This window comes from Budorcas taxicolor, chromosome 11 (genome assembly GCF_023091745.1).
Source record: "Budorcas taxicolor isolate Tak-1 chromosome 11, Takin1.1, whole genome shotgun sequence".
In the NCBI taxonomy this organism is placed as follows: Eukaryota; Metazoa; Chordata; class Mammalia; order Artiodactyla; family Bovidae; genus Budorcas; species Budorcas taxicolor.
In genome coordinates, this window is record NC_068920.1 from 157,592,358 (window position 1) to 157,604,389 (window position 12,032).

General features: G+C 51.3%; 1 protein-coding gene across 2 annotated transcripts in view; it reads left to right on the plus strand.

The window, feature by feature from the left end:
* The window catches only part of STXBP1 (syntaxin binding protein 1), a 69,625-nt gene extending 62,641 nt beyond the window's left edge, over positions 1 to 6,984 (plus strand). Inside the window, exon 19 of one of the 2 annotated variants that reach the window (XM_052649708.1) lies at positions 5,230 to 6,984. In XM_052649708.1, the coding sequence (XP_052505668.1) occupies positions 5,230 to 5,312 (83 nt within the window). In that variant the 3' untranslated portion in view covers positions 5,313 to 6,984. The remainder of the gene's footprint in view (positions 1 to 5,229) is intronic. The other variant, XM_052649707.1, reaches the window with a different exon arrangement.
* The last annotated feature ends 5,048 nt before the right edge of the window (positions 6,985 to 12,032 follow it).

A 12,032-nucleotide genomic window follows, 5' to 3' on the forward strand; every position in this document is an offset into this window, starting at 1 on the left:
AGTTGAGAAGCATTACCCTCTCTCCAGTTGGAGTCTCCTAGTCAGATTGAGAGCCTTTGGGTAGAAATCTGTTCTCAACACTATGTGCTGTTTTGAAGAGAGTCTCCTCTCCCACAAGCTCATGCCTTTATCTCAGTTACCTGGGAACCTGTTGTGAGTTTGGTAGGTTATCAAGGTTTTATTTTTGCCCTTGAGAGAGTAAGCGTTCCTTGCTGTCTCTTTTCCACTCTTCCATCATGCTGGCAACCTCCCTGACCTCTTCAGACAGCAGACTAGCCCCAAAGACCTCACTGCAGCATGAGTCGTTTCTCAGCTTCAGTACACACTCTGTGATGAGGCCACATCTTGTGTGCATGCCCTTTTCTACTCCATTGACCATGGACCCTGGAAATGTCCCCTCCCCCAATCCCACCCCCAGGCTGAGACGTGGCCCTGTGAGCCACCTGTGAGTGAATAGCAGACAGACCAGGACTAGCCCCAGCTTGGCCCACAAGCACCTGTGTGAGTGGGGGAGGTGATGCCCACTGGGCTGCAGAACGCAGGGAGGCTCGATCGCGGAGCCCCTCGGACGCTGACCATCTGTGATGCGGTCATTCAGTTGGAGACTCAAACCAGGCAGCCCTGCCCCACTCTCTGGCAAGCCCTCCCTCCATTCTGTGGGGAGTGGACATCAGAACCCTGGCTGGGTAATGTCAGAAGTGTGCTTGTTTATTTTAAAAAGAATGAGCTCCATCTATGAAGGACCTGCTCTAAAGGTTGGCCCTCGAGGCGGGATTGTTCATCTCCTCTTTCTTTCCCTTGGTCGAGAGATAGCTGCCCCGGGGCAGTACGGAGGTGAGGAGCAGCAAGGGCCTGTGAGCCAGGACAGTGAAGCTGGCCGTGGTGCTGGGCTATCTGCCATCCTGCCCAGGCTGCCTTTGCCTAGAAAATGAGACCAGTGGGTGATGAATAAAAGCAAGTGTTAAAAAAAAGTCATCCTTAAGAAGCACCTTGATAGGATGGTAATCAGAGAGATCTGGTTCTCATGCAGATGGCAGGTAGGTGGACACCATTTGCTGTATTTCGAGACTTCTCAAAGGACATGCGGAGAAGGCAATGGCACCCCACTCCAGTACTCTTGCCTGGAAAATCCCATTGATGGAGGAGCCTGGTAGCCTGCCATCCATGGGGTCACTAAGAGTCAGACACGACTGAGTAACTTCACTTTCACTTTTCATTTTCATGCACTGGAGAAGGAAATGGCAACCCACTCCAGTGTTCTTACCTGGAGAATACCAGGGATAGGAGAGCCTGGTGGGCTTCCGTCTATGGGGTCGCACAGAGTCGGACACGACTGAAGTGACTTAGCAGCAGCAGCAGCAAAGGACATGGCCGCAGCCCTGGCAGACCCCTTGCAGAGTCAGAAAGAATCACAAACCCAGACCCCAAGGGCTCCTGCTCGGATTCATCCTGGGATTCCTTGCAATCGGAGACACCTCTCCTTTGCTTTCTGTTTTACATTCAATCAGCAGAGAGTGTCTTGGCTGCCATTAGAGCAGAGAGAGCACTCCAGACTGTGTGTTCTTGGCTTCTGAGATGCTTTGCTGGGCAGCGTTGTATTTTTGAGCTCAGTTAAGAAAAAGCGAGGCACGGAGTCCTCATCCCAGCGAAGTGAAAAAGCAGATGAATGCCCAGCATGCCCGCTTCTGTTGTGATTGCCCAGGTGACTAAAGCCTAGAGCAGTACAGGGTGTTGGTGTTGGTGAGGCAGGGTGGTGTCCCACACATCCGTGTGAGCAGAAACTTAGCTTTTAGAGATGGGTTTTCTCTGCTCGGCAGTGAACGTGGGCCCACGAGTGTTCTCATGGGCACTGTGTGTGGATGCGTGTTGTACTCCACCCTCCTGGCTCCTCCCTCTCCTCCTGGCCCCTCCTCCTCCTGACCCTTCCCTCTACTTCTGGCCCCTCCTCCTCCTGGCTCCTCCCTCTCCTTCTGGCCCCGCCCTCTTCTCCTGGCCCCTTCTCCTTCTGGCCCTTGCATCTCCTCCTGGACCCTCCTCCTCCTGGCCCCTCCCTCTCCTCCTGATCCCTTTCTATCCTTGCAGCTGAGGCCTGCTCCCCCTGGCCCTGGCCGAAGGGGGCAGGCGTGGATAACTAAGCGTACATATGCCACCAAGTCTCAGCTCAGTCCCCACTAATCAATCCATCATTCCTCCCAACTAAGAAATGAAATATTTTGATCAGCTCTGCACCTTGGTGCTGTGGATGGTTTATGTTAAAAGGATTGACTATTAGTGAATGTCCAGAAGATGGTCAGAAGCTAATGAAAGGGGCTGCAAGGCCTACTTAGACCTATTACACAGCACTTACAGGGGGAAGAAGTGTTTTTGTTTTGCTTTTATGTTGAATACCTTGCTTTATTTTAGATCAGGGTCAGATAAGTTCCATTTTTTCAGTGGGACTCAGATTTGAATCTGAATTCAGAGCTGACCCAGTGCCCAGCTGCTGTTTCAGCATTCCCTTCCACATCCCCTCCCCGGGGCAGGAGGCCACAGGGCCCCCAGAATCGAAAGCAGAGGCATGGCTTCTAGGCCTGGCTGTGCCACCAACATGCCCCACTGCCGGGAGCATCTTTTTCCCATCTGTAGGATGCCGGTGGGCAAGGCCAGTGTCTTCCCACACCTGGCGGATCATCTCACTCACCTGGGTTGCTCTTAAATGTGCAGTTTAAACCTACTATTCCCTGACACCGCCCTCGATAGTCTGAGTCTGCAGGATTGATTCGGGCAATTCCAGAACCAGCTGGATCAGCTGATCTGTCAGAATTCTTCTGGTTTTCAGATGCTGTTAGTGAGGAGGAAGGATATTGTCCTGGCAGAGCTCACTGTGTCTGGCCGCAAGCTTTGGCAGTCTTTGGATGACTTTGTTTTGAAGATCACCATTCACATTTCAGATTTGCAGTTATGTAGAATAAGGGGGACCCTCAGAGTGGTTCTAGAGAGCCTGCATGGTCGGCCACCTTTGGGTTCAAGTGAGAACATTTGCAGTGTTTGTGGTGCTGAGAAGTTTGACCAGGGTATTAAAGCGATATCGCTGATTGCGTGGCAGGAATTGGGTCTCAGGTGATTTCAGATGAACACCAGCTGGTCTGCATCCTTTAAAGGGACCAGGTAGTTAGGGACCTTACAGGGACCAGGAGCATGCCTGTGTGAGGAGCCCTAGAGGCCTCACTGGTTACCTGATACTCTTGGTCCTGGCTCAGATGGTTAAGAATCTGCCTGCTAATGCAGGAGACCCAGGTTTGATCCCTGGGTCAAGAAAATCGCCTTGGAGACAGGAATGGCAGCCCCTTCTTGCCTGGAGAATCCCGTGGACAGAGGAGCCTGGAGGGCTGCAGTCCATGGGGTTGCAGAGAGTAGGACATGACAGAACGACTGACACTTTCGCTTGGTCCTGGATGTTTTCTGCTTTCAATGAAAGATTGGGAGCACCAGACGATCAGATAATATCCAGTTCTAAAGAATGAATTCCTTCACCTCTTTTTGGCCTCCCCCCAGCCCTGAATCTGCACAGAAGCAAGGTTAGGAAGCAAAATGGTCTAGACATCTGATCAGAGGCCTTTTGATTCCCCTCGAAATCAAGTCTTTCCTCTTGTTTCCTGGAATCCAGCAGATGGCTGTGGGGGAGGACATTAAGGATGGTTTTTCTGGCATGTGCATAGCCTAGGAAGCCCCCAAGGTAATCCCAGCCCAGAGTTCCCAGCAGCCATCTCTCAGCTGTAGACACCTACACTGCATCGAGCTGAGACTTGGACACTTTCATTCTGCCAGTGGACCTGGTCAGAATTTAGTAACATTTATTCCTGTTTCCTCATTGGGGGAGCAGCCTTTGACCTTTAGGACTAGCAGGAAGATTCATAAGGTCACAAAAATGAGTGTCTTTGAGGGAGACGGGGATACCCTGCTGAAACTGGTGTCGCCTCTGCCAAAGGAGCCTTGAGTCTGCAGAAAGAGTCAGCTTTGGGCACAGGGCTGGCACAGGCTGCACACTCTCTCGGGACATCACGCTTGGCCCCTCGGGGAAGCAGCCAGGGAGGGACTGGTTCCTCACTCAGAGCAGTGGCTGGGGCTTGAGCTGCAGAGAAGCCTCTCACACCAGAGATGGCTTCTCCAGTGTTCTCCTGGTCTGCAGTGCCAGCCATCAGGGGTCAGCTGCGCAAGTAGCGGTCAAAGGTGTACGGACCTTGCTATTTGGAATCACTCCCAAGGAGCCTGCCCAAGCCTTTTTCTGCCCACCCTCAGGGTGGAAATCTGGCCTCTTGTGGTTTCTGGGCCCCTCTTCCCAGGAAGGCCTGCGCCCTTGCCCGCGTCTCCAGGGAGGCACATTTTCAAGGATGGGTCTCTTTTGTTCAGTTCTCTCCCACCAGGATCTCTTTCTTTGAAGCCTTCTGCTGCATGCGTGCAGGCCTCATGCTCACACACCAGTCACTTCTGTTGCTTTTTTGAGTAAGTCCATGTCCAAACCACACGATCCATGCATCTTTTTTTACTGCACTTATTAGATCTCTCTCTGTACGAAAAAGGACTTCATTTATTTTTATTTTTATTTTTGCAGTAGAATTATATCTAATTCCATTAGCTTAAGTTTTTGCAAGCATTTCTAACCTCTTACAATGTGCGGGTCTCTGCAAGGTAAGGCCTCAGGTTCCCCGGCCCTCCCCCTTTCACACCTGAGGTCCCTCCCACCGCGAAGCCCCAGCCAGCTGGCTCCCAGAGCGCAGTGGTTTCCCCTGGGTGCTCTGTCCACCCCCTTCCTCCCGACCTGGACCTCTCTTTCCACACACAGCCCCCCTGCGAACCCCTGCCCCATTCAGCCTCCTCTCCCCCACCATGTGGTTCGGCACTTCTCTCCCTGGCTTCACCTTGTTCAGGAGAGAATTAGAAGGATGGCTGCCCTGTCCCCTGGCAGACAGCACTGAGCCCGGATGGAGAGACAGCGCCTTCATCTGTACAGCCCGGGGGACCCTGCCCGAGCCAGAAGAGGTGTTTTGTTCACCCATGGCCCCCAAATGTCTCCTGGGCCAGTTGTGACATGGCCCCAAACCCCAGCCCCCACCCCCCTCTCTGTCCACTCGACCAAGGCCAGGGGAGGGGAAGGGGCGGCTGCCGCTGTGGGAATGGACGAGGGCAGGGGAGGGGAAAAGTGTTTGAAACCAGAGGCGGCAAGCTCACAGGTCTTTTCTGCCTCCCCAGGATCCACGCACATTCTCACCCCACAGAAACTGCTGGACACGCTGAAGAAACTGAATAAAACAGATGAAGAAATAAGCAGTTAAAAAATAAGCCGCCCCTCCAAACAAAAACGAACCCTTTCCCCGAAGTGCTCGCAGCCCCGACCGCCTCGGTCCCTTCGCTGACCCCCTCCTCCCTCCATCGCCTCCCCCAGCTCTGCACGCCCGGCCGGCACTGTCGCCACTGCGTTCTCGTGTTTGGTGATGCCCTCTTCTTGTCTGAAACAAAAGAATGCATTGTTTTTTTATTTTATTTTTTTTAAAGAGTCCCTTCTATGTGTATCCTGGAGGAGACGTTTGGGGTGTGGGCCATGCTGCCACCGGGTTCCTGGAACCGTTTAGGGTGAATGGACACTTCCTCCCCATTAGTCATGATTTAAGACCTTGTACATAGCCCAGCGTGACGTGTGCACATTTGCTTGCGTATGGAAAGGTAGACGTTTGGGTGTTTTTAAGACCCCGTTTGGGGTCGCTCCTATTCGTGTTGGGAATCACTGAGCTTTCCATTCTTGGAGTATGTCAAACTGAGGGTGTCTCTTCCCTTCACTCCAGTTCCTCCCCCTTGGTGCCGGCTCTCATTCACATGAGCTTGGAAGTGAAGCTCAGGTGACATCTCGAGAGGATTGCCCTGGTGCCGACCTCTGCTCTCTCTCCCCAAGGGGCTCGCTCCCCCCATCCCCCGGTGTTGAGGGTAGGGGCTGGGGGTTGGGCCACGGGAAGTCGGGCTGGGTGCCCTGTCAGCGCCCTCCCTGGCCACGGCCACAGCGCTGTGGTCCTGTCTGCAGTCTATCACCATGCCTGCATGAGAGAGGAGCAGGCTTCCACTGGGGACCTGGGTCTCCAGTTAGACCTGGTCCTTCAGACCCCATCTTCCCCCAGGCACCACCCGCCAACACCACCAGAGCTCCTCTTTCTCAGTGAGGTCAGCCTGGATAGAGCTTATGGCTCAGCAACGGACTAGGACTGGGAGGGTCCCGCAGGCTCCTGGTTCAGAGGTCCCTTTCCTGTCCGCGCCCCTGAGGCTTCAAACTACACGAAGAGTAGCCTGCTGGGTTTACACAGACCCCAGTCCCACCCCAAATCATCCTCTGTTTAAGATACTCCCTAATACTTTATTTTGTGTAGTGTGGGGTCACATGTCGTCATGCTTGTAAGAAGAAAACAGTCATTTTACTCTCTGTATAAAGACGTAGCTGTATAAAACTTAGCTGTTGATGCAGAAATCAAAGAGGCCAACGCAGGAAGGATGTCTCCTCATCCTCAGGACTCAGCGGCTCGTTCTCCGGAAGGGAGCGCACTCTGTTCTGCTGCTGCTGTGAACTATAACGACAGTGGAAGTCACAAAAAATGTCCCGCACCCACCCCCACGCCCTTGAACCGCCCCAGCCCGTGTGTGTATATTACTGTCTTGCGGCATCGTCGTTGCAAACGTGTGTGTGCTCGTCCTCCGCCACCCCCTCTTCCCTTTCAGAATATATCCTCCGCCCGCCCCGTTAGATGCATCGTGGCGTTCTCTTCTCAAGGCTTTGAGATCTTCCCCCTTTGCACTCAGATTAGTTTTCAGGTCTGTCTCCCTGCCCCCCCTTCCTTACGAGATCTTATTTCCTTAGGACAGACTGTAAGGACCTGCCTTGGTTTCTTCCTGTTAAAACTGCTTGTTTTGTCCCCTGCCCTTGACCAAACGACGCTCATGCTTCAGGACCTTGTTTGTTCAACACGTTGGTTTTCCTTTCTCTGTTATTTATATAAAAAATAATTTATCAAAAGGATATTTTAAAAAAAAGCTAGTCTGTCTTGAAACTTGTTTACCTTGAAATTATCAGAATCTCAGTGTTTGAAAGTATTGAAGCACAAACGTGTATCATCTCTGTACCGTTCTGTACTAAAGCACTCAAGTCGAATAAAGAAATAAATCAGCGCCCATTCATGGTGTCCAGGGTGACTTGCCGCCCGGTTTCTCTCTGGGGAGCAGGAGGAGAAAGGCTTCATCGATGGTCCAGTGGGGAGGAGCCCAGCTGCCCCCTGACGTGGCTTGGAGCCTTCTGGATCCAGGTCACTGCGACTTACACTAGGATCTAGAGCCGTCTGGAGTCTGCAGACAATCCACGGAGTGTGCACCACACTGCCTGAGAGCGGGCAGTTCTTCCCTCGTCCTGGGTCTCTGTATGTAAGTTGTCTCTCAGCCTCAGAGACGGCAGGCTGCGTCTTGGCAGGTGGCGCCCTCCGTGAGCCTGTGGTGCCGGTGCGTTCAGGGCATGTGATGAGGTCACTGTATCAGTCTTAGCGTTCTCCTCTTCCTGCTGCCACACCACCAAGCCTTCCAGTGAACTTTCAGATCTGGAAGGCATGAAGCCTGTTGGTGACTTGGGGAGACTGTGATGAGTTTGGCCCAGCGTGAAGAGGGGGACCCTTACGTTAGGCTCATGGTGACACTGGAAATATTTCAATTTCAAATGAAGCATGGTGACCTCATCCATAAGCCAAGCGAATTCCCCCAATACCAATCACAAAAGAATACATTTTAGAATTAAACCAATTAAGTCCATCCCTAAAGGTGGCGGAGAAACCCAAACAACAGACAGCAGAATTACACTCCTTGGAGGAAAAAGTGGCACCAAAGATAATGCTGCTAAAGTGAAAGGAAAGGAAAGTGAAGTCGTTCAGTTGTGTCCAACTCTGCGACCCCATGGACTGTAGCCTACCAGGCTCCTCTGTCCATGGGATTTTCCAGGCAATAGTACTGGAGTGGATTGCCATTTCCTTCTCCAGGGGATCTTCCTCACCCAGGGATTGAACCCAGGTCTCCCACATTGTAGACAGACGCTTCACTGTCTGAGCCACCAGAACCCTGTAAAAACCAGGTGCTGGGGACTTCCCTGGTGGTCCAGTGGCTAAAACTCGAAGCTCCCAATGCAGGGGCCCGAGGGTCAATCTTTGGTCACGGAACTAGACCCCACATGCCCCATCTAAAGAGTTCGCATGCCGCAACTGAAGAACTCACATCCTGAAATTAAGACCAAGGATCCTGTGTGCTGCACTAGGACCTCCCATGGCCAGATAAATAAACATTTTTTTAAAAGCAAACCAGACTGCATCACAGGGCTACCAGCCTTCTCTTAACCCCTCTCCACCAAGATCTCCGTTGGTTTTGATAACGCCTTTAGACAAGGAGTTTTCAAAGCTCTGATCCAAATAAAATCAGCTCCCTCGGGCAGAGCTTTGGAGCACCCTGTCCTTACAGACTGCCTTTCCCCAGAGCAGAAGCCATGTGCTACTGCACCCAGACTAGGGACAGACCTACTTTTCCTGGAGTGACACCTGTACAAGTGGGCTCCGGCGTAGCAGTCCCTGCTCTTCTCAGCTTGCCCCTCCCGGTGTGGCACCTCCATCCTAGGAGCTGGCTGAGGTGAGAGCCATCAGGGTACAGGTATTCCTAACCTGCCACACCTGGAGTGGGACTTCTACCCTCTGGGCTGGTATGGGGATGCCCTCTGCCCTACCTATAGGCAACAGACATCCTGCAACATGGGGGAGGGGGAAGGTGAGATAGGTTGGCTGTCTGCCCCTTCCAGGGAGAAATGAGCCCCAGACTAGGAGCTGAGAGAAGAGGGAGCCCCCATCTTCCTGGCCATGCCTGCCCAGAGGAGCACACGCAGGTACTTGCATTACACAGAACTGGTGAGGGGAGTGAGCTTTTTTTTTTCCTGGTCTCCCAGGTCTCCCACATTGTAGACAGACGTATCTACAAATACGTATCACTTTTCACACCATTTCTCCAAGTCTCTGGCTCCAACTAGGTGTCTGACAGTTTCGTCAGTTCTGACACTAATTATTCAGGGAGTGCAGGTCCCACGGATCAGGGGCTCAGTCCCGCAGAACTGCCCCCACTTCAGACATCAAAGGGGTGCCCACGCTACCCTGCCCAGCTGATTACAATTCGAGGGGTCTCACAACCTCCTCCTTGGGTTCAGTAGTTCATTAGAACAACTTACAGAATGAAGGAAAGCTCTTTCTTGGCTGTGACTGGTTTATTACAAAGGATACCCCCAGAGAACAGCCAAATGGAAGGGACGTACAGGGCAAGGTATGGACTTGGCGGGGGTGGGGTGGGGTGGTTAGCCCAGAACTTCCATGCCCTTTCCAGGCACACCACCCTCCCAGCACTTCCCTTTGCCCACTAACCCAGAAGTTCCCCCCAAACTCTGTTATTTAGAAGGTTTTATGCAGGTGTCGTTACATAGAGTTGATTAAATCATCGGCCTCTAGTAACTGAAACTTAGTCTGCAGCCCCTCTGCCCTCTCCACAGGTTAAGGGTTGGGGGTGGGAGGTGCAGGAAGTTCTAACCTTCTAATCCTCTACTCGGTGTTTCTGATGAGCAGCCCTCACCCTGAAGCTCTTGCCCCTCCCCTCTTAACCTCTGCAGCAAAAACTCGGGTATGTGGGAAGGGGCTTGTTATGAAGAGCAGAAGATATGCCTCTCAGGAAATTCCAAGGGTTTTAGGAGACCTGTGCCAGAAATCCAGTGAAGTGAAAGTGAAAAGTTGCTCAGTCGTGTCTGACTCTCTGTGACCCCATGGGCTCCTCCAGGCAAGAATACTGGAGTGGGTTGCCATTTCCTCCTCCAAGGGATCTTCCCAACCCAGGGGTAGAACCCAGGTCTCCCACACTGCAGGCGGATTCTTCACCATCTGAGCCACCAGAGAAGCCCAAAACCATTAAACAAGTTAGTTAAAATGAGGCCAATAAGGTGGGCCATAATCCAACCTGACTGGTACCCTTATAAGAGAAGAAGATTAGGACACAGAGAGACAAGGGTGCGCATGCCCAAGGTCGGCCAACCACATGCAGAGACAGGAAGAGAGCAGCTGTCTGCAAGCCAAGGGGCGGCCTCAGAAAACTAAGCCTGCCGACACCTTGGCCTTCGACTTCCAGACAGAACTTGACAAATTAGATTTCTGTTGTTGAAGTCATCTGGTGTATGGCATTCTGTTATGGCAGCCTAAGTGGGTTAATATAGTTGCCCAAGGCAAGGAAAGCTTCATAGAGTTGCTGAAATCAGGAGGACTGCTGACAGATACGCCCAGAAACTTGACAAGGCTCAACACTGACCACTCCCCGAGCACTTGGTGTCATTCAAGAACTGCCTGCCCTGAGCACTGTTCTCAGGCACCTTCCCTTAATCAAAGACAGGCTTCGATCCTGCTTCCAAGCTTTCCTAATCCTTTGATGAGAAAGCACAAGGCCAGGGGCTTCCCTGGTGGTCCAGTGGCTAAGACTCAAGCTCCCATACAGGGGGCCTGGCTTCAATCCCTGGTCAGGGAACTAGATTTCACACGCAACTAAGAGTTCACATGCCACAGTGAAAAGATCTGTGTGCTGCAACAAAGACCCCATGAACCCAAATAAGTAAGTTTTTTTTTTTTTTAAAGAAAGAAGGTGCAATACCAGGCACTTAATGATAACTCAGGAAATGGAGGTGATGTCTACTCACTGTTCAGCCACATTTGGGTCAAGAGAATCAGTCTCAGTAAGTGCTTCAGGCAAGGAGGAGCCGGACTCCTGTCTCTGGCACAACCCCTCCTCTGTGATGATGTCAAACACGGCGTCATCTTGTGGCGTCTGTGTTTGCACCTTGGCCTCAGGCAAAATGCAAATATGCATGTGTGTGTGTATGTGTATACATATAATATGTAATGATATATATCACAGCTGAGAAGGAAATGCATCGTTGCTCAAATACTAGACTCATACTTGCAGAGAGTCTATAGATTTTTCTTAAATGTTTCTGCATTTACTGCATGCCTTAGAACAATTTCTACTTTATTATTTTTAGTGGAGTATAGTTGATTTAGTGTTGCTGTTAGCAGTTTGAAGTGTACAGCAGAGGGAATCAGTTTTGCATACACTTCTGTCATTCTTTTTTAGATTCTTTTCTAATATAAATTATTTCAGAGTATTGAGTAGAGTTCCTTGTGCCATGCAGTAGGTCCTTGTTAGTTATCTATCATATATGGGGCTTCCCAAGTGGCGATAGTTGTAAAGAACATGCCTGCCAATGCAGGAGGCATAAGAGATGTGAGTTCGATCCCTGGGTTGGAAAGATCTCTGGGTTGGAGGAGGGCGTGGCAACCCACTCCAGTATTCTTGCCTGGAGAGTGAGTGTATATTAATCCCAATCTCCGAATGCATCCCAGGGAATTCATCCCCCTGCCCTTCGCCTACATCTGTGACTCTATTTCTGTTTTGTTCAGTTCAGTTCAGTTTAGTTTTTCTTCAGTGAACTTCGGTTCAGTTCAGTCGCTCAGTCATGTCCAACTCTTTGCGACCCCATGGACTGCAGCCTGCCAGGCTTCCCTGTCCATCAGCAACTCCCGGAGTTTACTCAAACTCATGTCCATCTAGTCGGTGATGCCATCCAACCATCTCATCCTCTATCGTCCCCTTCTCCTCCCGCCTTCAATCTTTCCCAGCATCAGGGTCTTTTCTAGTGAGTTAGTTCTTCGCATCAGGTGGCCAAAGTGCTGAAGCTTCAGCTTCAGCATCAGTCCTTCCAATGAATATTCAGGACTGATTTCCTTTAGGATGGACTGGTTTGATCTCTTTAGTAGGTGCTCAGTAAATATCTATTAGCTGAATAAGATAGCCTGGGTGGGAGTCTGGAATGGCACAGGAAAGGAACACAATGGAACCTCCCTCCGGCAAAACAACAATTGGTAAAGATGTTTTCTTAAGAAAGAAACAATCATTTAAAGTGTCTGGAGGTA